Source organism: Gambusia affinis, linkage group LG05 (genome assembly GCF_019740435.1).
Source record: "Gambusia affinis linkage group LG05, SWU_Gaff_1.0, whole genome shotgun sequence".
Classification (NCBI taxonomy): domain Eukaryota; kingdom Metazoa; phylum Chordata; class Actinopteri; order Cyprinodontiformes; family Poeciliidae; genus Gambusia; species Gambusia affinis.
Genome location: NC_057872.1, coordinates 17996714 through 18024138, shown reverse-complemented (window position 1 = coordinate 18024138; position 27425 = coordinate 17996714). Strand labels below are relative to the sequence as shown.

General features: G+C 38.6%; 1 protein-coding gene and 1 long non-coding RNA gene across 2 annotated transcripts; one reads left to right on the top strand and one right to left on the bottom strand.

The window, feature by feature from the left end:
* The first annotated feature begins 629 nt into the window (after positions 1–629).
* Positions 630–27331, top strand: itga10 (integrin, alpha 10). The gene is made up of 29 exons (XM_044116800.1): positions 630–1014; positions 1100–1209; positions 1300–1388; positions 4496–4610; positions 5918–6045; positions 6627–6775; positions 12631–12781; positions 15837–16002; positions 17645–17718; positions 17803–17947; positions 19855–20003; positions 20113–20256; positions 20351–20557; positions 21135–21265; positions 21395–21561; positions 21996–22138; positions 23089–23199; positions 23270–23355; positions 23449–23590; positions 23678–23770; positions 23866–23942; positions 24030–24119; positions 24217–24301; positions 24948–25061; positions 25136–25243; positions 25319–25426; positions 25512–25607; positions 26988–27101; positions 27193–27331. The coding sequence occupies exons 1-29, from the start codon at positions 809–811 to the stop codon at positions 27241–27243; spliced, it is 3549 nt and encodes a 1182-aa protein (XP_043972735.1). The 5' UTR covers positions 630–808; the 3' UTR covers positions 27244–27331.
* Positions 898–4504, bottom strand: LOC122830966. Its single transcript, XR_006370625.1, has 4 exons — positions 4350–4504; positions 3729–3826; positions 1063–1205; positions 898–985 (listed from the first exon to the last, which is right to left on the bottom strand). It is a non-coding gene; the product is annotated as an uncharacterized LOC122830966 (long non-coding RNA).
* Positions 27332–27425: the final 94 nt, after the last annotated feature.

Sequence of the window (27425 nt, the reverse complement as noted above, 5' to 3'; positions counted from 1 at the left end):
ATATTAGAATGACTGATGATATTAATGAGTCTGTTAGAAATGTCTACAGAGGCATTTCTGCTAACAATGTAAAGTTAGAACCACTGCTGTGATCATACAATTGTAGTTAATTTAAAAGGTAAATACATTATTGACTAGTAGAAGCACATGGTAAGGTGAGTCATTGGATTTTGAAAAAAAAAGTTTTTTCTCAGGCTTTTGGAATCAGTCCTTCATTTACTATTCATCTGATTAACTTCTGAACATGTGAAAACCAGGAACTTGTGTAAATTCAATGAGTGTGCTTTGATTTTGTCTCAGCAGCTCGGTGATCTGCCTCCCATCCTGCCGCTTTCTGTCCTCCGTGTGTCTTTCTCCGCTCTCCTACCAACTATGAAGGGCAGGCTTGTGTGTCAAAACAGGGAGCTTACTATGCTTCAAGGTTTTTCTAACCCACACCCTTCCCTGCTTTGCTTCACTCCTCCTCTCTCCCATTCCCCTTTCCTCTGTCACTTTTGATCACAAGATCTACTTTTCCCTTTATCTTTTCCTCTTTTCAGAGGAACCACTGTAAAATAAAATAAAAAAAATCCTCCATGCTACACAATATTTCCAACCAGATTTTGCATATTTTGCATGGTTTATTTTGAAGCAAAGAACATGTTGGCAAACACACTCAGAAGTGTGGCGATCCACAGACCATTATCTTGTCAACGTCTTCTTGTTCCCGATTAGTTCTTCTGTGTTTGGAAATAGAGAAAAAAACACAACACTGCATAGATTTATAGAGCATGCAAAGTCAATGCATAAACTCTACTGAAATGGATGGATGAATGGAAGCTGCCTCTTCGCCACCGTGAAGGAAGTATTTCATGCTTCTTCGGTGACTTTTAATTCTTCAACAACTTTGTTGTTTCTTCCAGGGTTGTGTCAGTGTTTCAACATAGATGTGAAACATCCTCGCGTCTTCACCGGCCCAGAGGACGCCCAATTTGGCTTCTCTGTCCTACAGCATGAAGCAGATGGAGAGAAATCGTAAGTATTTGTGTTGGCGGAGGTGAATATGAAATAAGAAATGCTTACATGATGCTGTGATAACATTTGGGTGACTCTGCTGAAGGATGCTGGTTGGAGCCCCGTGGGACGGGCCGCCCAACAACAGGAAAGGAGACGTGTATAAATGTGTTGTTGGGGAGGAAAAAAACTCAAACTGTAGTAAAGTAAACCTTGGTGAGAGACAAAAAAATTTAGAAATCAAATGTTAGTACTAAAGCTACATATCTAGATGTTAAGTAGATCTTTTTTCTCTGTGTACTTCAGGTGAAACTGCTCTTCGTAATGTTTCTAAAAATCTGAGGAACTCTCACCTGGGAATGACCCTCACACCGGACTCACCTGATGGATTTTTGGTATGTCGGTTCTCTGATTTCTTTTTTAAGTTCGTAAGTTCATGGAAAACATTGATTAACGGCGGCACTTTAGATCAAAGGAATTGGTCAAAATTAGAGATCCAGTGGCTGAGGTAAGTAATACCTGAGGTTATTTGAATATATTTATATGGATAGATGGATTTTCTGACATTATTAGGTGTACAGCAGAGTAACACTTTATTTGAAGGGGTGTGCATAAGATTGACACAAGACTGTCATAAACATGACATAGCACATGTCATGAACATGAATGATTCTTCCTAAATGTTGTCGAGTGCGAGAAATTAACAAAGTCCAAACCTTGTTAGAAAGAGAGAACAAAACACAGCTTTATTTCATCTGTACAGATGGAGAACCCAGAAGATCTGAGATCTGAGATCCGAGATCTGAGATCTGAGGTCTGACTAGACAAAGGAATCACTTCTCTATATATACAGTTTAATGCCCTTCGCACACAGACAGGGTGTCATCGCTGATATTCTAAAAAAGCATATCAGATTAATACACATAGTGAGAAAAATGCAACCTTTAGTTAAAAACCAGTTTCAGGCAGAATATTCTGTGCCTAATAATAATCACTCAGTCGTTGGGTCTGGTCTGTCACTCTGGAGGTATGACAATTATTTACTTATTGCATTGGAGCAAACTTGTGAAGGCTAGAAGAGAAACAATGACTCTCTAAGTCTGGGTAAAATATAATAAAATGATTAAACATGTAAGATTAACATTAAATAAACTTCTAATAAAAGTAAGCATACTGTGAATAATTATTTTATTCCACAATGTTTACGACATTTTAAATGCAAAGGTGCCCTAAAAGTTGCATTCAAAGTTCACTAAAAGTGCCAACTTTGTATTATTCAGTAAGTAATGACACTTTGAATGCAAAGTACCATTACAGCTGGCATGAAAATTAAACTAAAAGTGTCGACTTTGCTTTAAAAGTGTCTTTATTTACCGAATGACACTTCATGACAACAGTCATAAGCATTCATAAACACTCCTTCATATTCATCACAGGTGTTATGTCATGTTTATGACACTGGCATGAGGTGTTATCAGCAGCAGCTACAAAAATCAGTTCTCAATAATTCATTTTGTATTACAGAAAATTTGACAATAATAAGTTATGGAAATTGTTGCTGGTTTTTCTTCTTCTTCTTCTACTTATTATTATTATTATTGTTATTATTAGTTACAAGTTCTAGCAGATCTTGAAATTTGTCCAATTAGTTTGTCTAATTTATTAGTTTAATTAGTTTTTTTTAAGTTAGACTGGTCTGACTTGAACTATTATGCAGGAAAAGCAACTAGACTGGTCACATAATTTGTTTTCTTATGGGCATTTATATAGCAAACCAACACAAAGTAGTGCATTATTATGAAGTGGAAGAAATGTAATCAGATGCTTTTTTGTGCCAAGAGGCCTGTGGTAAGACTAGAGCTCATCTAACAAAATCATTCAACATTTGCTCACTCCACAGATCTGACCTTGCTAAAAAAAAAAAAAAAAATCCCCATCAGAAACAGGAGGCAGCATTATGCTGTGGGGATGGTTTTCTTCAGCAGGGAGAAAGAAGCTGGTCAGAGTTAGGGAGGAGATACATGGGGCTACATATGAGACAGTCCTGGACGAAAATCCTGAGAGACTGTAGAAGATTTGAGACTTGGCCAAAGGTTCGTCTTCCAGCAGGAGGATGATTTTTCCCAAATGAATGTAAACAATCATGAAACGTCAGACCTTTACTTCCCCTTTTGTACCACTTTGATCTGATCTAGCACATAAAATGCCAGTAAAATACATCAAAGAGGTGATTTCAATGGGATAAAGAATGCAAATGTTCAAGAAAGTATATAGTTCAAGAATAGATAGTTTGAGTTTTAGTTAATAAACACTCAGATTGAGGAGCAGATTTTCCCCAACTGTTTAGTTTCTATTGCATTCATTGATGGTCAGGGTTTATTCTAAAAAATACTAGTCTCTCTCCAGTCTGGGCCTGGCTCTGCAGCTCTGATAATAACATTTTATTGTTGCTCTCTTGGCCTAATTTCTCCAGTCAAACACACTTTGCCCTTAGCCAGGAGGCAGTCGTGTGTGCTTGTGTTTTCTGCCAGGATTCTTGCTCTACTCCGGGTGTGGAGTCGTGTACAGTTCACAAACGGCTGCCAGCTCAGGCAGCTTTAATATGAGCATATGTTTAACTGTGAGTGAGTGTGTGTGTGAGTGTGTGTGTCTGAGAGTTTTTATGTTAACCCCAGTGGTCAGGTCTATAACAGGACTGGAATGCGTCTCCGGCCCTTCGGTAATGACAGACCTACCAAAAGCCATAGCACCTCTTTCGCTTCGCTCCATCCTCTCCCTCCGTGGTTTCTTCCCATGATTCTCTCCATCTCATCCCTGCTGCGTGTCTGTGTGCCTGAGGAGAAACCCATCCTTAATGACAGGGGAAGAAAAACCAGGATGTTTCTCTTTCTCCTGTTCTACCCCCTTTTTATCCCATTTTCACCCCTCCCTCCTTTTGTCTCTTTATAGCTGATTTTCCCTTTTAAGTCCTCATTCTTCCTTCGTTCTTTCCTCCAAGTATGAAAACCAACGAAACGGCGTTTGAAGACAGAAATATTTTTATAGGATGCCCCCCGCCCCACTCAGCCGCCCCACATTTAGCACAATCAGTTTTAAATTGCTGTGTTTCTCTTGGTTTCCAGCTCTGTTAAACCGCTCATGACAACAGTGACTGCCAGCATGTCAACAATGGTCTCCCTCCCTCTGTCTCCGCCACATTTTCTGTCCTCAAAACCACATCATTGTACTTTTTTTTTTCCATGACTTATCCCCCTTTATGACTTGTTTTCTTTTATTCCTACTGTTTTCTTCTTGGTTATTTTTAAATGTGTGACACAGACTTATTTGTCTAAATTCTTTGAAGGCAACGAAATTACCAAGTCTTCTTCAGGGCAGAACGGCGATAAAGAGATGAGGTCCTCAAACTGTCCGCCAGTGGCTCTGAATTCCCCTCACCTGTGTCACACATGTAGATTCATGTGTTTGTTTACGCCCTGAGTGAGTGTGTGCCTCTGTTCGGCAGGCGTGTGCCCCTCTGTGGTCGCAGGAGTGTGGGACGTCGATGTTCAGCACCGGCATCTGTGCCTCTGTTGGCGATGACCTGGAACCGAGAGGAACCATCGCTCCAACAGAGCAAAGTAATCACACATCTGGAAAAAACAAAGATAAAAAAGACTCGTGCTGAGTAGGGTTGGGAAGTTTTTAAGCTTGGTAAATGTAAATGTTTCCTATGTTAATAAATCTTTTTACATTCTGTGTTTTTATGAAGGTATCATACTTTTCTGATATTCAGTTTTGATGTTATGAAAGCTGGCATTCTTATACGTTTGTGTACTATTTTAATCAAACTTAATTTTTATGTAGCACAAAAACAAATGAACAAAACACTACAAGCAAATCTATTGAACATAACTATAATAGTGATTTATTAATACATTAGATTTTATGTATCTCTAATTTGCCGCCAGATGCAGCAAATTAGGTCAGGGAGGTCCCTACACTGAATACCTGACCGTTTAGGGAGGTCAGTGATATTTTTGGGTTTTTGTGACACGCTCTCCTGATTTTAAATAATGCTATTATGCCATATCTTCACACATGATTGGCCACAAAGCTGCCATGCTACCAATCAAGAGCCACTGAGAGTGAGAGCTGAGCAGCAATCTTTTGATTCACTTAAAAGAATATTCTCTTAGGGCCGAGGCTTTTGGTTATGGCCCATCACTAATATTAAGACCTAAAGTAGTGCCTCGCAATAATATTTTCAACTTTGTAACTTAATCTAATTTTGTCACGTTTCAACAACAAACCAGCGTATTTTTTTCTATGATAATATGTGAACAATTAACAGAAAGCAGTAGATGGTTTCAAAGTGAAAGAGGAAGCAAGTGCAACCAACAGTTTTCAGGAATAAGAAATAATAAACTCAGGATTAATAAGACCATTAAGAAGGTGAGATGTGAATCATTTGTTCAGCCAACAACAGCCAATACATTGAATTCATCAACATTTCAACACCTAATTTCTCCAGTTAAAGTTAGTTCTGCGTTAGACAGGAGGCAGTCGTGATTTCTGCCAGGAAAACACAAGAACACACACATTTGTAGGTCAACAGCTGTGTGGGACATCACTATCTCCAGTTGTAATCCACAAATGACTAGAGGGATCTTAGAGGCAAGTTTATGTTAGAAACCTTTATGAAATAGATTCAAGAAGAGCTTGGACTGGACAACGATCTAAATTATCTACCACATAGACAAAAACTCAATAAATCAGGAACATAGGGTGAGGCCAAACCACTAAGAGCTTTAAAAACCAAGCAATAAGAGTTAGTTTGAAACCTATTCTAAAGCAGATGGGCACCCAGTGGAGGACGGATAATTTTGCAATGTGACAGAATAGGGAAAAAGTTCAAAGTGAATCAGAAAACTCTCTTGTGTGGCAGAGTGTCAGACCTTCATGGACATCGTGATTGTTGTGGATGGCTCGAACAGCATCTACCCCTGGTACGAAGTCCAGAACTTCCTCAGCAACATTCTCAGCAAGTTCCACATCAGCTCGGACCAGATGCAGGTACAAACTGCTCTCCGCAACGTACCAGTAGCAACCGCCTGCGATTATTGCACACATTTGTAATGGAAACTTGTGGGTTTGAGTTTAAGTCAAATAATACATCTCATAGACTCCTCTGCTGTTGCCAGGAGAAGGAACATTCTCGTCTCTTGAATGAAAACATTCACCAAGTGAAATTAAAGGCAAGTTTGGCAAATATGACCAGAATGAACTGCTGCAACAACGTCACAAGACAAGAACCTTGGAGGTTTCTTTAGAAGAACAGAAATCAGAGGGGAGGGTGTGGGGACGGTACTCTGAGACGCATAACAAGTAGAGTGAGAGGGGGTTTGAGTTATGAAAAGGGAGGGTGGGGGGTATTGGGTAGCAGGCAGCATGAGGTGAAGAGGAAATACCTCTGGTTTTTGAATGAATTCAAAAATTCCCCAAGTGTGCTGTTTGCTTTAAGAACAGGGTTCGTACTTAAAGAGATAGTTCACTCCGGAAAACATGAGCTTTAGACGATGTTTTGACCGTGCGCCAGCTCAGCTATGTTTATGTGGCATTGCTGAAATGCTTGTGTGTTTGCATGTTTTTTTCAGGTTGGTATACTGCAGTACGCAGAGGTAGCAGTCCATGAGTGGTCTCTGAAAGACTACCAGACCACACAGGAGGTGGTGGAGGCCGCCAAGAACATCAGCCGACAGGAGGGACGAGAGACACGCACTGCATACGCCATCCAAATGGCCTGGTAGGCTTATTAGTTATTGTCCATAGATGATTCTTCTGCAACATGGGAAAGATTTGGCAGGAAACTATCTGCTTGTTTGGATTTTGATGCAACATTCTCTGAGGTTTCTCTATAAAATTAACACACAGTGTAGTTTGTTCTTGTAATGATATTTAAGTTGCTAGAACTGTTTGCCTACTTTCTTTGTTCTCCAAGGTACTATTGATTAGATGATAACCAAACCATGAAATGTTTCGTCCTGCTTTGATGCATCCTATTAGAATCTGTAAAGTGAATGTAGACAGTGACTGCTATCAGACATGAGCAAAAAGTGACCATTTTTAAGGTAAAATTACTCTGTCTAGGGTGAAATTTTGTTCAAATTCAAGCAGACACTGAATGATTTGTTTAAAAAAGAAAAATATAATATCTTAATAGCAGAAGGTTGCTATTAAGATATTATATTGAGAAAGGAAAACTCAGCTTTTTTGATGGGGGTTTTATCTTTAGTTTGAGTTGGAGCACAGAAAAAACAAAATGGAAAAATAACTTGGCAAAACACGCTAGAAAACATTTACATTATTTCAGAGAATTGCAGTGATGATTTTTACACCACAAGAGATGCAACTTACTGTAAATCATAAGACTTCAAGCCAATCACTTTTACCATAACAAAGTTGTAAAGCATGAGACATGTCATTCAAATCTTTCTTTATTTCTGACCATTTTACTTTATAAACCATATGAGCTAAATGAAATGCATCCAAGTTAATAGTCCTCAATGCAGCAGTAAATGTAATTAAAGTGAAAAATAGTACATATTTTTGTGGTGATAAAATTTGTTAATTGGAAATAGCTTTATTTGTCATTTTTATGTTTTTAAAGATACAGCTCTGGAAAAAAGTTAAGAGCCCACTGCACTGAACCCCATTGAAAGGCTTGTGGTAATTTCACCAAATATTGATTTCTGAACTCTTCCTAAGTTAAAACATTAGTTTTGTTGTTTCTAAATTAATATGAACTTGTTTTCTTGAATTTATTTGAAGTCCGAAAGTACTACATCTTTTTCATTATTTTGACCATTTCTTATTTTCTGCAAGTAAAAACAAAATTTTTGCTTATAATTTCAGAGACATGTTCCCAGTAGTTCATAAGATAAAAAAAAAAAACAATGTTCATTTTACTCAAACATATAACTATAAAAAGTAAAATCAGAGAAACTAAAGTGGTCTCTTAATTTTTTCAAGAGTTGTGATTAAACATGATTCCAAATTTAATCATAATCCAATCTACAGAGAGCAGATTGGATTACAGAAAATATCCAATGAGCAGCAGTTGTGGACAAAAATGTGTTGTTGATGTCAAAGGTCAGAGGAGAATGGGTGGAATGACTCAATATGATAGCAAGGAAAAGGCGGCTGAAATAACCTCTCGCTATGTCCAAGGTCTGGATAATACCATCTCCTAATGTACATCAAATCAAATCAAATCAAACTTTATTTGTATAGCACATTTCAGCAGCAAGGCATTTAAAAGTGCTTTACATCAAATCAAAGACAAAAACACAATGCAACATAGAATCAACAATCAAAACACAACATCAAGTCAGATTCCGTCAATAAATTTGCAATTGATTACGTTTCAAATACATCTCTAAACAAGTGGGTTTTTAGTTGAGATTTAAAGGAAGTCAGTGTTTCAGCTGTTTTACAGTTTTCTGGAAGTTTGTTCCAGATTTGTGGTGCATAGATGCTAAATGCCGCTTCTCCTCGTTTGGTTCTGAGAAGATCTGAGAGGTCTGGAAGGTTGATACAATAACAGCAAATCTTTAATGTATTGTGATGCTAAACCATTCAGTGATTTATAAACTAACAACAGTATTTTAAAGTCTATTCTTTGAGCTACAGTAGTTTTGGAAACTACATGAACTACAGCAACAGATAACCACATGAAGTGCCAGAATTATAAGATAATGATAAAAGAAAGAAGAACAGGATCAAAAAGGAAAATGACAGATTGAAAAAATATTGATGAGTCTTGATGTCAGCTGTGATAATAGAACCAGAATTTGATGTAAACAGTTTAAAAGCACAGGTGTGTCTTCCTTGTGTTAGCTTAGACTGGTTGTTGTGAAAGTCATAGCACACTGATAGTACAAACTAACCATTATTTAAAGACAACAGCCTTCCTGAGTATTGTTGCTGACCATATCAATCCTTCATGACCACAGTGAACCCATCTTCCAGCAGGATAATGCACCATGTCTCCAAGCTCAAATAATCTCAAGCAGATTTTCTGAATCACACAATGAGTTCACTGTATTGCAGTGGCCTCCACAGTCACCAGACTGTTTCTTTACGCGTTAGAAGTTCAGAGACTGGTGATTAGCCTTAAAGTATCTAATTCCTTTCAAAAATAAAATTCCTGCTTCTTTCAACTAGCTTAACCCAAACGGCGCACCACACCCAGACATGATCTCTGGCCATAGCTACCATTTTGGGATGTGAGTCTTGGAGCGACGTTCACTTTTTGTACACACAGACACACACACACACAGCCACCAAATACGCAACCACACAACCACTCAGGTAATTGGAGGGTTCCTGTTTTCTGCTACATTTAAAGGGGGAAAGGTTTTGGAAACTAAACCATTAAAACAATGAACAGTAAAAAGATAATATATGAGCTTAATGTTGCTGCTAGGTAAGAGAACTCACACTTTGGTTGACTTTACATAAAAACATCTTCACCTAATCACACATACTTTCTCACAGATGGACAGATAGAATAGTTGGCACAGAGGAGGAACATGACGGGGTCGAAAAGCAGCTGAGCTGGGCGAACCGGCAGCTGGGTCAGCACCACTAAGGGCGTGGGGCGGCCTGGTCAGCCAAGTAGCACTCCTGCAGCTGTGAAAATACACTCAGGAACTTTTACAGACACATAGATACATTTTCACTTTGGGGTTACAAAACTAATTTAATCAAATTTAGAATATTACCAATTAAACCTTCTCTTAACGAGAAGCATTCGTAGGATTCATACACTGACCTCCTAACCGCAGCATTAACCTCTTAAACTCCATGCTTGGCTCTTAACTTTTTCCTCTGACTTTGTGCTTGTCCATGAACCCAAACAACAAAAATAGATTCTGACAGGCAGGAAAAGTGTTTGGCTTTTCATAATCAGATTGTTGTTAGACTTACAGAAATTAGTTGTTACAAAGGGAAAGCAGATATAGAAAGTTAATATTTCTGTAAAATTGCTGCATCCTAACAAACAGTGAAAGTTTATCAGCAATTAAAATGCATAATTCTGCATCAAAACAGATTCTTTTCATGCTTAAAACATTTAAGACATTTATCTGAAGTGAAAATTACATAACTTTTTTTTATAGTCAAACTTTGTAGTGTTGGGGGATATCACATAATAAATGAATTTATTATTTAATGTATAATTTCAGACTTTTGTTGAATGTTGAAGTTAAAGTTGTGTCAATGGGCCACAACTCATTTGAACAGATACAGACTCAGAGATGTTTTGTCATAATTCACACCGATTTGCTTAGCAAAGCCAAAAGCAGTATAGCAGCATCCATGGGCAGCTAGGGAACACGGTGTTGGAAGAGTGATGATCTGGGCTTGCTTTGCATCTACAGAGGATGTTATGGTAAAGAAGCCAAACACAACCTTGTCTGAACTCTAAGGTACTGCACAGTTCAATCAAATCTGAAGTCAAATTGTGCTGTGCAGCATCAAAACTTCACAGGAAAAAAACTAAAATTTCAGCATTTTAGTCAGAATCCAGATTTCTTTTGAACTTGAATATTCTGGTGGAACATTAAAAGAACTGTTCAGAGGAGAATGCACACAGACAACAATGGACTGAAGGGACATTGCAAAGAGGAGTGGGTCAAAACTCCCCCAGAATGATGTGAGAGAGAGATAAGTTTATACAGAGGACAGCTGAAGGCTCTCAGCATTACAAACACTATTAGCATAAAGCCCTGAAACAAAAGTGTGTGTGTGTGTGTGTGTGTGTGGGTGTGTGCGTGTGTGTGTGTGTGTGTGTGCGTGTGTGGGTAGGGAATGTTACTTCAGACGAACGCAACATGAAATCAAAGTAACTAAATTATTGAACTGTAACCTTATTCTGACCACCATTAATATCATTGGTAGAAAACTTTAACAGAGCCAACATTTTGTCTTCTTTTAGAGAGGCAACAGTAAATACTGTCAAATAAATTTTTCATTTGATCTTCTGACAGATGTCTGCCGCATTTCCTGTCAGAATTTAACTTGCATGGTTGGCTGAAAAATACCTAAAAACCAAGAAAGATTAAAAAAATTAAAAGGCTACTCTTAAAGAAGAAAGCTGTCCTGGTCCGTTGTCTCTTCTGAGAGCTCCTGATTATGATTAATAGCTCCATATGTTAGTTTGCATGTGGCGCTTCCAAATGAAACTGTTGTGTGTAACACCAACATCCCTTTATTCCTGGTTTGCTATAAATGCCATTTCTTAAATCCCAGCACTGAAATATATATAAAAAAAATAACAGAGCAAAGTACGTATTGATAACAGCAAAAAATATTTCCAAATCTCTAATAGCTGCTTTCAGATTCTGCTTCACTCATTGTTGAGCTTGTTTTTTTCTCTGTTACCTATTACATGTTTATTACGCATATTCTGTAAAGTACAGAGCATAAAATAAATGCTGATTGCTTCATAAAGAAGAAATAACATCTTACAAGTGGATAAACCGTTGACGTCTCTGTAGCTCCACCCGTCTCTCAGTCACCCACAAACAAAAGCGTGCCGCTGTGCTGTGTCATTACCACTCTGCTGAGACTCAATAAACTGACTTGTAAATCCAGCCAGGGCTCCCAATTAACTCTACTTACTTTCTCCGCTCTTTTATCTGCTTTCTTTTATTCCTTCCTTTTATCTCCATTCACATTAAGTTGCCTCTTTATTCTCTGACTTATTTGCTTAGTAAGCATGTTTAACATCTAATCTTTTTTTATTCATTCTTAGAGTTTTTCTTCTCATAAATCAGATTGCTGTCTGGTCACTTTGTGCACCTTTTATGTAGGTATTTGTCACCCCTGCTTCACTTCTCTTTTCTGTTTTTCCTCTCTTTCTTTTCATCCTCTGTTATTTGCAGGCTGCAGAGGGGAAATGGTTGTTTTCAACTCCAAGTTTCTTGTGGCTGACCACAATGTTATATTTAGGCAAGGGCTACAGTTAGACTTGGAAATGACTGAGATCACCAGGGGTGACTAGGCACTGTGTGTGCATGTGTTTGTGTGTGCTGGTCTGAGGCTTACCGACCCTATTCAACTGTTGAACCAGGTCCCAGAGAGAACAAGTTTCCTGCAGACAAACAGGGTGTGGCATGAAACCGTCAGTGCATTTGTCATTTGGGTTTCTCCTTCTGGGTTACAGCTAAACTACAAGGGAATTCACAAATGTGGTGGTTGTGTGCAGTGACACATGCCAGCTGCCTGCAGTGATCAATGTGTGTTAACTGGCAGCTGGGTTATGTGTGTCAAGTGTTGTTAATAAACATCTGAAAGGCTCCAGATGAATCCTGCGCCGTTTAATTCAGGGAGAGAACTCAAATCCAGAGTTTCAATGTTTTATTAGCTGGTTATTCTCCTCAGAGAAACCCTTGATATTGTATATTATCACACGGAGGAAGTTTATTTTGACGTTGCAAGAACCCAAGTGACTGGATACCTTTTGGGTTTCCTCCCTTTCACACGTTTCACAACCACGTTTTTTTTCTCTCCCCCCCTTGAGTCTGTTTCAAATTCAGCTCAGTTTGGCATGATCAGCAGCTTAACCAGTGCTCTTTTTTTTTTCTTTTTTTTTAGCACAGAGGCGTTCAGCGCTGAGCGTGGAGCCAGGGAGGGCGCCACCAAGGTGATGATTGTGGTCACAGACGGGGAGTCACACGACGGGGATGAGCTGCCAGACGCTCTGGAGGAATGCGAAAGCAGAAACATCACCAGATACGCCATCGCTGTGAGTGCTATCTGGCGCTCAGTGGTGCAGCGCATTAATTATTACACTGATTTCCAACGGTTTCAGATATCTTTTTACCTTTTATAGTACTGTAATTGTGAAAAGCACAGCAAACAGCTAATATGCAGTCTCCTCAGAGGGTGCAGAGCAACTCTGACATTCCTCCCATATTGTGAAAATGTGGCACGGCCTCTGTAAACACCCTGAAGCAACCACACAACATCACCACAACTCTCCCAAAATAACTGCCTAATTACCAAATGAACCCTTTGGGCCCACTGAAGTATCCAGCTGGGCCAGGCAGCTGGATAGATCATGCAGAGACCAGTGGTTGGACCCCTCCTCATGAAGCCTCAAATAAACTTGCATGACAAGGAAAAGCAAACTAAACAAACAATTTTAGGTAAATAGCTTATTTATGGCACAGTGTTTTGCCATTTCTTTTGACCTTTTTCCAAGATCCCGGAAAGAATCTGGATCATCGTAAAGTCGTGTAGGGATTAGAGTCGATGCTGTTTAGTGTTCATCAGTCTGCCAGACCAACATGTGTGCTGGTTGGAAGACAAAGACGAAAACTGAGTCATCCAGGAAAAAAAAAATTAAGCCTGTTTCATTGCTCTGTGATGAGCCTGATGAGGGTCCGGTACACCAGGTACCTTCCCAGACATCCAGGAGCTGCTGTGCTGAGCCACAGGCGATGGGGAGCAGAGGAGATTAAAACAAAAGTAAACACTGCATTCAAAATGCAACAATAAAAAAGTAAAAATATTTAGTAAATTGTCCAATTTACTGCAAAGTGGTGTTTGACCTCAAACAGGAAACCTGCGCAGTGTGTTGAGTAACCTCAACTCTTCTGTTGATCACTTGAAAATGTTGCTCAGACACCAATGACATGAGTGTTTCCAGTAGAGGTGGCTTTACGAAGGGCATCGTCTGCAACTGGATCACAAAACAAAGAGCAGCTGGATGCCCTGTGGAACCGGAAGTTTCATTATTTGATTGAAGGAAAAAACTCAACAATCCTGCTACGTTCAAAGACAGCAAGACTGTTGTCATCAGGGGTCATGGCTGAATGAAGAGCTAACAGAAAGTCAGATGAAAGCCAGTTGAGGATTATTGATACTATCGATTAGTTATAAAAAGGTTTGTTTGTATTTGACTGTATGTTTAATAATTTGTCTAATTTATTTTCTGTCTCTTGCCTCAGTTATTTTTTTTCTTTTTGCAGGAAAGGTTCCAACAAAATATGTTTACTGTCAAAAAGCACAAAATGCAAATGTAAATTCTTTGACAGTCTTAAGATTTTATTTAAGATTGTACCGCAACTGCTGTGGGCATACCTCCAAACTCTATATAGGGTGCTTTTACTTAAAGATTTTAATTTTTCAGGTTTCAGTTAAGGGGAGAAATGTAACTGCTTCACAGTCTGCTCTCTATTGGATAGGCCAAGTCTACATAGTCCTTTTCAAAATGGATTTCAGTTTAACTCTTACAGAGTTATTTCATCAAGAGTTTGAGTAGCTATAACTATTTCAAACATTAAAATTACTCAATCTCTTGCTGAAATAACTCTGAAAGAATTCAATTCTGATAATGACCAAATACACTCGGCACAGGGTTGATTTAACTCTGCAGACTTTGCTGTGTTGGCAATGAGGTCAAGGAGGAAATTGAGCAAGTAACTAATAGTTTTTAGAATAAAGTATTGCAATCACTACAAAACATTTAATACAACTTCAGGATTTAATACAACTTGCTGTTATTTTCTCACAGATTTTGTATTTTGTGTGTCTGATTCCCTCTCAATATACCTCCACAGAGTATAGCTTAGTGATCAGGTTTGCACAGTCTGGAGTGTTAGCGCCTTTGTAATACGAAAATCCTTAACTTTTGTCCTGACTAAAATACTACTGGTCCTTGCCTCTCCAAGGCCAAAACTGGTTTTGGACATGCAGAACCTTACATATGTAGTGAAATTCCACAAAATATAAGAAAGTATCTTAGCTCATCTGGATCAGTGCTGGAAAACCAATGAAAACCTAGTTGCAGTAGCTGCAAGATCAGGCTTGCCTCTATGTAGAGTTTCATAGAGGCATTTGTTGCTACTTAACCACATTCAGATGGTCAGGAAGGTCATGCAGATTGCGAGGTGGTCTTAATGCTAAAGCATCAAAAAATAAACACCAAGCATAGTGTGGCCGTCTTATGCAGACGTAAAAGAGGGCTTTGGACTCCGATGGTAAAAAGTCAAGTGATGACAGTTAACTGTTTCCTATAACAGCAGGGATGTTATGATTTAGTATTTTCTGCACTGCATGCACATTTTGACAGTGCACAGGAAAGTATCTTTTAGAGGTCAGGCCTCTTCAAAGTACAATGCAGGAACAGCAGGTTGTTTTAGGCATCAGTGTCATGCAGAGATTAAAAAGACATCTGTCGCTTGAGTAGTTTATGGAGCACATTGCATGGATGCTTTTCTATTTAAATACTTCCCAAATGATACACATTTGGGAAATACTGTCCCCCCTTTTCTATTTTTCTCTTTAATATCACTTATAAACCTTTCAAAATCCACCATGACATGGCAACTTGAGGATTTTTCTTTCTTACTTCTATAGGATCGTAATGTACATATTTATTTGTATTATATGACACAGTACACCCTATTGCACCCTCCTCTACCCTTTCAAAACAGAGGATTTCCTTTGCTTGCCAGCCAAGTTTCAGGGAAATATTCATGGATTGGTTTCTCTTATGGATTTTTTTTATATGTTCTTGAAATGGATTTTATTTTCAGTTTCCTCCAGCTTTGTGTTTTACATTTAATGTGTTTCCATGTGACAAAACTTGAGGATTGATGAAACTCCTAATTACATCCACAAATTGTGTTTTTGTATTTTACTTCAACATGGAGAATCATTGAAATGCAAGGAATCATTTGCCTTGAGAAGTCAATTTTATCTGTTTTTTATGATCCCATTGTTGGTTTTGAGTCTTCTGCCATTTTGTTTTTCATAGATTCTCACGTTCATGTCTCTTCTTTTCTGCCATTCAGGTTCTGGGGTATTATATCCGCAAACAGCAGGATCCAGAGACCTTCATTAATGAGATCAAATACATCGCCAGCGACCCAGATGACAAGTACTTTTTCAACGTGACCGATGAAGCTGCGTTGAATGACATTGTGGACGCTCTCGGAGATCGGATTTTCACTCTTGAAGGTGAGGGTGTCACCAATCAAGAGTTAGTGTAGTTCATATGATCCCTTGGGTGAGTTGCAGGAAATCCTGGGATGTGTATCCCAGTTTTCTCATTCTACGCTCCCCTTCTGACTACAATTGTTTATAAGAGCAATGAAAAAAATTGTTCAGAGCACAACTGACAGATAAGTTAAAAAAATATATCTTGTGCTTGTGCCCCGCCTTTCTAATGCCACCCTGAGCAACTGCCTATGTCACCTGTATCACAGGAGACATGCCGGACAGAAGTGGCCATGAACAATTTGTTTTACGCTCATCAGCAGCAAATAAACATTGTAGTGGCACTCTGCGTCCCAAAAGTTCGTTGTACCACCTTTGCAGTTTGTCTAACAACCAATATTTGAATCACTCGACTGAAACCAAGTCTTTTTTTATGATATTTACTTAAAGAATTCAAAAAAGTACACTTACAGAAAAAATGAAAGGCTCGGTACAGATCGGTCAAAAAATTGTGTTGCTTCCACCATATCTAACTGCAATCTGAACTCAAACGTGCATACGGGCAATATTAATGTTACGCATTACGTACTGGAAGCCAAAATTACTTTTCACAATAAAAGCATCCTTTTACATTAACTAAGTTATACATTCTAGAAAATATACTCATCATGAATTTCTTAAAAGTAAATTAAGCATATTTATACATTTTTAATCTAAATTATTATTCTATATGAACTCCCCATTAACTGACTCTTACAAACATGGCTTTAATTTTCATGGTCCAGCACATCATAACACTAGCAACACCTCCTTAATTGCCAGAGGGATTTTTCTCCTGGTTGTAAATATCAATTAACAGCAGTGATGTCCAAAGCCAGTCCTCATGGGCCAGTTTCCTGCATGTTTCCCTGAATCATATTTATTGAATTAAATTCAGGTGAGTTATTCATTAGTTGGCCTCCCTTCTCCAGCATGCTGTACTGGAGAAGGGACACATCTAAAACATGGAGGACAATGGCCTCTGGACACTCATGGTTGATTGAAAGCAATGCCATCAGTAAAGTTCAAACTGATTTATAAAGCAGTGCTTAAAATCTCAACACAATAACAGTCCGATAACTGCATGAAATGGTTGTATTGTATTGTCGTAACCTTTGAAAACACTTCTTTTCTAATTTCCAGCAGCTATCTGGTATGTGGAGAGAAACAGTGACTCTAAAAATAAGACAAAATAACTCCAGATTCAGTTTCAGCTGTTATTTTATAGATAACAACATATGTCTAGCTTTTACCATTGGAATTTATCCGTTGGCTTATATGTATAAGTTATAATATTTTTCATGTGACTGAGAAATAAAAATGTAAGCCTGCACCAAAGAAAACAAAAACAAACTAGAAACAAAAACAAAGAAAGTACAGCTGGTGCCAGATGTCGCAGTAGTTGCAGAAACGTGGGAGGAAGGCTTTTGAAACTGATGCCACCTATAAATGTTCAGGAAAATCAAAGAGGAAGGGACAGGAGGAAAGGAAATGTCTGTCACCATCGGTGTTTCAGGGCGTTAAAGATCAGATCCTATGAGACATAACAAGGAAAGGGAAGGGAGGAGAATACGAACAAAGAAAGGAGAGAAACAAGAGATGCTGACATGCTGTCCTCCTTTAGGTACCTTGGGCTACAACCAAAGCACGTTCCACATGGAGATGTCTCAGATCGGTTTCTCAACGCACACACTGGATGTAAGTCTTACCTGTGTTCATTTTTAACTATGTGGTAAATATAAACTGACTTGTCCATTATTTAATCCAAACTAATTTCTTCAGGATGGCATTCTGTTTGGGATTGTGGGCGCCTATGACTGGGACGGAGGGGTCCTGAAGGAAGGGACCAACGGAGTTATTATCCCTCCCAGAGAAGCCTTTGAAAGTGAATTTCCATTGGAGCTCAAAAATCATGCTGCTTATTTAGGTACAAAGATTTCACAAGCAACCTTTTTGTGTCTATTAGCTTTCATAAAACATGTGATTCAAATGTTCTGGAGTGTAGTATTGTTCTTCATTGTTTTTTAAGGTAGAACCCTCAACATGTGAAAAACTTTAGTTATTTTTAATAATCAGATCTTTGCGTTTGGGTCTTCTCTCTGTATAACTGCCTCTGACCCTGCTGAATGTTTTAAATGCCCTGTGATTGTTGTGCAGTCTGAGATAGCAGCACTTTCCTCCATAACAAAAGTTATAAAGCAATTACAGCCCCATGATTCACCTGGACAACAAAGAAGCAAACATTCCTGGTTGTGGTGTAACTCAGGATTTCATTTTGGTCCCCATCGTTTTCATTTTGCTGTATTTTTGTTGTTCAGAAAATACACCATCTCTCTGCTTTGCTGATGAAATACACATTTTCTGGAGCTAAGCCAATAATTCAACATCAGTTCACTACAGAAATGTCTTAGAAACACAATCATGAATGGAAATAAAAATTTTTCAGGTTAAACAACAATAAGAAAAAAGAAATTGGTGCAATCTCAGTCCCACTCTGGGATGACTTTGATAGTATCATTAGTTCTCTATTTATTTATTTATTTTTGTTGTTGTTCTTTTTTTGCCAGAAACTTGGATTTGATTTTTATTAATCACTTTAAAATTCAGATTTACTGCTGTTTGGACTGGTTTATTTCAGCAAGGGTCGTTAAAAGAATCAGTAGTCCAAAAGTATTTAATTACTTTTTTAAATGGCATGCTTGGATTATTGTAAGTTTTTGTACAGCAATCTTCTTTGCATGCAAATCTTCTTATTGGAGCTAAATGGTATGACTGACTATATTGTCCAGGTTTAGCTTCCTAGTACTAGTTTCCATTTTTATAAAATTACTTTTATGTTTCTGTATTGTGTTTTTTTTTTTAGGAGTCTTCATGGGCTGCAATAGTTTCCTCTATATCTTAGAGATATTTTGAGCATTTGCACATTTTTCCAGAGATTTAAGATTGTCAAAACCAAATCCTTTTGCAAGATCAGGCTAAATGCAGGAAGTCAGACTCTTTTCAATCACAACCACAGCGCTCTTATTTCAAGTTTGATCTGCCCAGGGCTATTAACGCTTCTCAAACATTTGTCTTTTGACAAGCTTTATTCTCTAGTTTATTAGAGACACTGGGTTGTTTTAGCTCTGCTTTATAAATTAATAAAATAGAAATGTCCTTTGTTATAGACAGTAAACTTAGCTGAAAGCAGTGACATTAATAAATTAAACGATGAAAGAGAACTTGACAAAGAGATGCAATGAGAATGAAAAACATTTAATCCACCGCTAACGTTTTATGAATCATCAGCTGGTATTTAAGTTAGGATCTAAATTTGGCTCTTAAGAAACACAAAAATATCCCAACCCTTCTAAATGAATTCTCATTTTTGCTCCTTTTTTAGAACTTTTTGTTGGGGTATCGCCAATGCTGTCTTTACTCTGCCTTTAAAAATCTCTGGTTGTATCATCTTTGCTTATTTAGACAGCTGTGCTTCATGAGAATCAGAATAAATATGTCTGAGGTTTACTAAGAGGTGAAAGGTGAAGCTGAACATTTATTGAAAGCTTTTATCACACTTAAAGTGGCTAAAAAAACCTATGCACAAATGGTAGTATCATGTGCCCTGGTTAAAGGAGTTATGATAAGTCAGTTCTAAGTACTGTCGCAGAAGAAATTTACTCTACAACGCTTATAGGATTTTTTTGTGTGTAATACCTCATTTTTTATTGCATCAAAACAAGGCAAAACTGAGCAGGAGCACAAAACATTCAGCTTGGCCAGTTTTATTTCCCCTTGAAGGTCATTTGTAGACATCCGCTGCCAGGTCTGATTTGTATTTGTGTGTGTTTGCAGGGTACACTGTGTCATCTGTGGTTATTGGTGACTGGAGGAGGCTGTATGTGGCTGGGGCTCCTCGATTTAAACACAAAGGCAAAGTTGTTTTATTTGAACTCCATGAAAACGGCTATGTTGACATCGTGCAGGCTTTGAATGGAGAACAGGTGAACTTCTGTTGCTGAATGTTCCTCCAACATCAACACTTACTGCAAACAGCATAGCAAGGGCTCCACCTACTGGGATCAAGATGAATTTACATGCTTCTGTGTTTAGATCGGATCTTACTATGGCAGTGAACTGTGCGGGCTGGATATCGATAAAGATGGCATCACTGACGTCCTTTTGGTCGCTGCTCCCATGTATCTCGGCTCAGGAAACAAGGAAGCTGGAAAAGTCTACATCTACACTCTCAATGGGGTAACAAAGCAGTGACATCTTTAAACATGCAATTACAACTATTTTTAATGACTTAGTGATCATTCTTCTTTTTCTTGTCTCTTTGCTTTTACAGGAGGGAAAGTTTATATCCAATGGGACTCTGAAATCAGACAATAAGTCTCAGGATGCCAGGTTTGGTTATGCGCTGGCGGCTGCTCCCGATCTGAACCATGATGACTTCACTGACCTGGTGGTGGGAGCGCCGCTGGAGGATGAACACAGAGGGGCCATTTATGTCTACCATGGATACGATATTTACATCATCCATGACTACAAACAGGTAGTGATGTTAGGTACACTGCAGTGCAAAAGTAAACCACTTTTTAAAAATACTGAATCAGATCAGCTGTTTCCCAGGATTTGTAAAAGTCTTTGGCTGTAATCCCACTTCATGTCCAGTCCTTGCACCTAAAAATATTGTATGAGTGGATGAATGAGGAAGAAATGTGCACAGTTGTAGCTTGTATAAGCGGAATTAAGTTAATAGCTTTTTGGTAATTAACTTGCAGATACTAAGAAACTATTTATGTGTTAAACCATGTTATTGTTTTCATAGATTCCTCCACAGCTACAGGAACAAATAATATTCTTTTGACTACCTGCTGTTAATAACATAACAAGGATTTTTCCTTAGTTTTGTGGCATATGTAGGCACAAAAATCACCTGAAATAAAGAATGTTTTCTCATATTTGATTAACTGTACAGATTTAAGTTGCTTAACAACCATCAAAAAATATCTGTATAAAAAATTGTCTGTTTTTTTTCTGTTTTCTGTTCTCTGAAAACATGCTTTTTTACAACTTCATTCTGCGTCTCAGAATTAAGTCATTAATATCTGCTTCTCTCCTCCTCCCAGCATATATTAGGGTCGTCCCTCTCCCCCTCCCTGCAGTATTTTGGCCGAAGTGTAAGTGCTCAGTTGGACTTGGACGGTGACGAGCTGATAGATTTGGCAGTGGGAGCTCAGGGCAGAGCCGTGCTGCTCAGGTAAGCAGGGATAATCGCAACCACAACAGACTTTATTGCATAGTGTGCCTGTAATGTGAAACAGAAAAACACTTTACAAGCAGCTAGGACCTTTTGTAAGACAGTTGTTTCTTATTCCTGCTCTCATAGCTCCAGAAGCATCGTCCAGATCAATGTGAGTTTGTCCTTCCAGCCGCACTCCATTAACGTCATTCAGAAGACGTGTCAGAGGGGCGGCAGAGAGTCAGCATGCCTCAACGCCACAGCCTGCTTCACGGCCGTTTCACGCTCCCCTGGACCACACAGCCATGCTTTTGGTATTTTTTTTCCCCATTTATTTATTTTACTTAAAGACCTTAAAAAGCAAATCTATTTTTTTAGTCAGATGAAGCAGCTCAACAACATGAAATGATCATAAAATAGTTATTTTGCTCACATGAATGGAGAAAATGAGGTAATAGTGAAAAGAGCTGAAGAACCAGTTCCAGAAATTTTAATTGCTCTGTTAGGGAAAACGTGACTCATGTGAAAAAAGTTTTTAAAAAGCAAAAGTTTGAATAGAAAAACAATTGTTTCAAAGCTGAAAATTTTTCTGCTGTCAATACGCTTTCTGGGAATAGTTTTGTCCATAAACAAACCAAATGTGACCAGTTTCGAATCAAACCAGATAAATCCAAAAAACAAACAAACAAAAAAAAAAACGATGTTTATTTTCCAGCTCACATCTTTTTGATTCATGCTTCTTCCTTAGATCTTTGGGTGTCAGCCATGTTGGATGACAGGAAGTTTTCAGCGCGAGCTCTGTTCGATGAAAGCTCCCACAGACAGATGCAGCTTCCAGTCCGAGTGCAAACAAGAAAAACTCTCTGCTACAAAATACCTTTCCATGTATATGTGAGTATCTGTGCAACCACGTAGTCAACACCAGTGATGAAAAAATCTATCCTGGACCACGAAGTGGTCGCCGACGTTTGCATTGTTCTCAATGTTTCCTTTCTGCTTAGAGCCAATTGAATTTTTTCCCAATGAAATAGTGTTCCTAAAATTGATGAGTCTGGTTTGAGGTCTCTGAATATTACAGGATTTGTGGTGTTGAGGTTCGACGTTGTACTGGCTACACATTCATGGGATCATGCAGTCCTTGTTCTCTCAGATTTAACAACTCTCTTAAGCACAGTTGATCATAAATTTTCATCTGCAGCATTGTGGGGACGTGTGTGGTACAGATAAGCCCCGGCTGGTCGAAGTTTGCCGGTGGTCGAAAACAGGAAATAATTCCTGTTTTTTTTATTGTAGGCCTACTTCATTTATAAATGGCGTCCCACAAGGTGTGATGCTTGAGTTTCTGGTATTTTCTTGACATCTGCTGTTCCTTGGCTTTCTTCTTAGATACCAGACAATTGCCTTTTCTCAAACAGAAAGCTGACAGTCAAACTTTTTTACTTAAGATTAGCTTTTTTTTGTTTAAACAATTTGCAAAAATTTTACAAATTTGTCACTACGCCACTTAGAAACAGAAATTCCTTCCTTCATTACAACTGGTATATTGGTTGGATGTTGGCGTTGTCCAGCTGTGGTTTTCAGCTTGTGCAAAATGCTGCATATTACTCTCTTTTAATCCTCACTGCACTTAATTTTGGACATATTCCTTATATACATTTGACACAAATTAGGTGTTTGTTTTATTTAGACTTTATTCTTTATATAGTGTTTATGTTGCTTATTTTGGGTAATTTTTTTTACTTCTATTGTATTTGGTTTCAAATATTCTGTCCAGTCTAATTGGCTGTTTTTAAAGTACTTAGTAAACAAATGTGGCTGAAGCCTCTCTATCTGCTGCACAGGACACAGCAGATTATATTCGCCCAATCAGCTTCTCACTGCGGTTTAAGATCAACGACACAGAGACGGGTCCGGTGCTGGATGAAGGCTGGCCAACAAGTGACAAGAAATTTGTAAGCAGCACAAAGCTAACTCCACTCCATTTTTATTTTCATGAGTAACCTTTCTCGTCCTTCTATCCAGATCCCATTTTTCAAAGACTGTGGCGAAGATGACGTTTGCACAACAGATTTGGTCTTGCAGGCACACCTGGACATCTCTGGTACCAGGTACAGATCTGCTTTAGCTTTCTCTCCTGAAGCCAGTCAAAGTAAAATGTCTTCCGGTTGTTAGATCTGAGTGAGTCATGTTTTCTCACACAGGCAGAAACCTTATGTGATTCGCAGCCCTCGTAGGCGTCTGGCGGTGGAAGTGCAGCTCCAGAACAGGCTGGAAAATGCCTACAACACCAGCCTGAAGCTGCACTACTCACGCAACCTCCACTTCTCCAGCATCAGCATCAAAGTACACTCTACTTTTACTGTCCTACACATGCAGCGTGGTTTGAGTGCGATATTTATTGCTATTATTTTTCCTTTAATTTGAACAAAGGAGAATGCCAACTTCAAGATAGAGTGTACCTCTCTTGGCTCAAACAGCCACTCGTGTAACGTCAGCTACCCAGTGTTTCGCTCTCATTCAAAGGTAACCTGCTGCTGAGGGAGCTGATCTCTTCACACCTCTCTGCCCTTCAAGTGGGATGCGTCACTTCAGCAGTCTCTGTTGCTCTTTGTTTCCAGGTGAATTTTATGTTGGAGTTTGAATTCAGCTGCACCTCTTTGCACAATCGGTTACAAATGAAGCTCAATGCTACCAGGTAAGCTTGTCCGAACATTTCAAATCCCAAAGAACAAGCAGAAAAGGACAACATTTTTAGTGATATCCATCTTTTTCTGTCTTACAGTGACAGCAGTGAGAGAGAAGGAACTCTGGGGGACAACAGTGTTCAGCTGCAGACTTTCGTACAATATGAGCCAGATCTCTTTGTTAGCAGGTTTGAGCGTAGAATTAACTTAATTTACAAGCTTTATTTACTTTTTTTGTCATCATTATTGATAAGGGGCACTGTTGTTTGGCTGCTCTTTGTTTAGTGAGTCCAACCTGAACCGCTACGAGGTCCATCCCACACGGACAGCATCAGAAGCCATGGGTCCAGAGTTCTACACGTACATCAAGGTAAGTTTCTCATTTTTTTTCTCCTTCAACCATCTGTCTGAAAGGTTACTAAAGAAACTCATTCAGCAGAGGAACTGAAAGTGACAAATCTTCAGTGTTAAAACCAGATGTAGCAACATTTTTAACCTAATTTAATAATAGAAACCTTGAGTTGAGAACATTGCTTTCACCTGAAGAGGTGGAAAGCACACATTGTTTTAGATTTCTGCAAAACCTTTTTGAAAACCATGTGTAGTTTTTCTTCCATTTTGTTATTAGCCACAGTTTAGTGTTGGTCTGTCACATAAATCCTAATAACATACATCAAATGTTTTGGCTGTAAGGTGACAAAAAGTGGAAAACATTGTGGCCTTGAATACTTTTCCGAGAGCAGAGCAAACCAATCTTTTTGAATAATACCACCGAAAACAAAATAATTCCGTACCTGCATGACTTCACTGCTCAGATCAGCAGATTTGACAAATTAAAGAGACATTTCTTTCAAAGTGATCAGGTACTGAAATGAAAATGAACTAAAATTCACCCTTAGAAAGACTGGAGACTCACTGATTTTAACTATAGGCATTCAGGATGAATTTGCACCATGCTGTTTAGATGTCAGGTTGAAGTAAAATGTGTTTGTTTGTTTTTTTGTCTGTTTTTGTAGCTACTGAATATTGGCTGTTACTCTGTGAGTAATCTGGAGCTGCGTGTGCTTTTGCCCTCTGTGGCAGCCGAAGACGCGGTCTTCATGACTGTAACGGATGTCTTCACATACAATGTGAGTGGGCCTTCGTGATTTGTTTTTATGTGCATTGATTTTGAACGATGTGACATTTTTAAGCTCCCCCTCAGGCCACAGGAATGAAGTGCAGAGTGCTGAGTGATGTGACCCAGTTGAAGTCCAGACAGAAAGACGTTCGTCCCCTTCATCCCGAGGACATGATGCATGATGAAATACTGGTGAGGCTTTTTGATTCAGGAATAAACACCAAGAAGTCATTTTACAGGCTGTAATGTGGCGTATTTTATGTCCAGAACTGCAGCCGGTCGTGGTGCACAGAGGTCGTCTGTGAGGTGCGACAGCTCGGTCAGCAGGCGGTTATACGAATCAGCCGCAGAGTTCATGATGACTTTTTCAGAAAAGTGAGTTAACAGAGCGTCACATGGGAGACAAGAGTCTTTCCAATTGATGTAAAGATTGCTCATCCTTTGTGTGCGACTTTTGTAGGTCAAATATAAGTCAGTGAGGATAATTAGCGCCTACAGTCTCTCAGCTCAGGAGACTAACCTCATCACTCTGGGAGCAGGAACAGTCCAGGGGGAGGTAAGACTGCAGAATGCTTCCACTCAGCAAAGGGAGGAGATATTTGAGTGTTTTTAAAAAAGTATTCAGACTATTTGAAGCTTTCAGTGTTTCACCGTGCTCCAGCTACAAACCTCACAGTATTTTATCGGATTTTTTTTATGGGATAAAACAGCACAAAGTAGTGGGTAACTGTGACATAGAGAGAAAATTATACAATTTTTAAGAATCACTCTTTGCCATAATTATAGCTGCAAGTCTTTTGCAATACTTTCCTACCGGCTTTGTACGTCCGAAGACTGTTTGGTCTTTGCAAAAATAGCTCACTTTCAGTTATTTTTAGGTATTTAAATAGATAACCAGTTATCTTTAATTCACAGTTTTGACTTGTCCGTTCTTGCATGTACATGCTTTTATTTAAACTGTTCCATTATTGGTCAGGTTGTATCTTTAGAATCATTGTCCTTCAGGAAGGTGAAGCTTTCTTCTGGTCTTAAGTCTTTTGTCAGCTTTAACAGCTTGTCGGCTTTTCTTTCAAATTGCCTAGTCAAAGTCTGACATTAGATTTGTGAGATGTGATAACATCAAACAGGCCATTTATGCTTGAAAGCCTTGCAAAAAAAAGTCGGTCAAAAACTGTTTGCCAGTGACTGCAAAAACAAGTTGAACAAACTTTTTTGCATTTATTCAAGTTATCTTTTTCAGAAATGAAAGTTTGTTTGATGTTATGAAATATATAAATGCGTCAAAAAAGCAGCAACAGCTGGTTGACACATAAAGGAAACTTATTGCACTACAATTTATTTAGGAGTATCATGGTAAAGGGGAATGAACTCACTTAAGAGGAAAGGAGATCGGGCTTTTTCTGCTGTTGCTCCTTCTCTATGGAACAATCTACCTCTCCAAATTAGATCTGCCCACAGCCTGGATCATTTTAAATCGCTTCTTAAAACTCATTTTTATTCCTTGGCATTTAATTGAACTAGTGTTTGATACTTTGTTTTTATTTATTTGTGGCGTTGTCACTCTTGTACAGCACTTTGGTGCAGTTCTATGCCTGTTTTAAAGTGCTATATAAATAAATTTGACATTGACATTGACATTGACACATCATCACCTTCCTAAAATAACTGCCTATATCATTTCTGCCAAAGTTATTTTGGCAAAACAAAATCATTTTTGACAGAAGGAAATGAGCAACATCGTTATTTTAGGAAGGTGACAACATACAAACCACATTTTTCTAATTTCATTGGAAAAATAAAATGTGACAATAATGTACCATTTCCTGTCTGTGTATAGAACAAAACACTAATGAGGCTTGTAGTTGTAAGAAGATAAAAACTAGTTGTGAACACTTCTGCAGAACACTGTGATTTCCCGAGTGTTTTCTCTTTCCAGACTGTCCTAGAGGTGCTGAAGGGCCGAGCTATTCCCATCTCCCTCTGGATTTTGATCGGCAGCATCATAGGCGGTTTGCTGCTATTAGCACTCATTATATTCATACTGTGGAAGGTAACCGAATAAATCTCTTAAGCTTAAGCTCGGAAGAGATAAGTTTTTTACAGACCAGATATTAATCTCAGCTGTCCTGTTGTTCTCAAAGCTTGGATTCTTCGCACGGAAACATAGAGAAGACGAAAACCACGAGGACTAAGACAGAGTTTCCAAAGCAGACAACCAGATCAGCAGAATCTGCCTTCGAACAGGCAACATGATGAAGCTCAATTTGAAGTGTTCAACATGAATCTCCAGGACCAAAGTCAGTGTCACCAGGGTCTGACAGAAATGCACTGCCCAAGATTTTCAGGGTCAGTAGGGGCAATTATGTAAATTATC

What these genes read in the sequence shown, in the direction of transcription:
- itga10 (XM_044116800.1), top strand. Translation starts at nt 809, where the DNA reads ATGAATGGAAGCTGCCTCTTCGCCACCGTGAAGGAAGTATTTCATGCT. An exon ending in ACTCACCTGATGGATTTTTG is followed by an intron (nt 1,389 to 4,495) that starts GTATGTCGGTTC and finishes TCTGTTCGGCAG; the next exon opens with GCGTGTGCCCCTCTGTGGTC. An exon ending in TACGCCATCCAAATGGCCTG is followed by an intron (nt 6,776 to 12,630) that starts GTAGGCTTATTA and finishes CTTTTTTTTTAG; the next exon opens with CACAGAGGCGTTCAGCGCTG.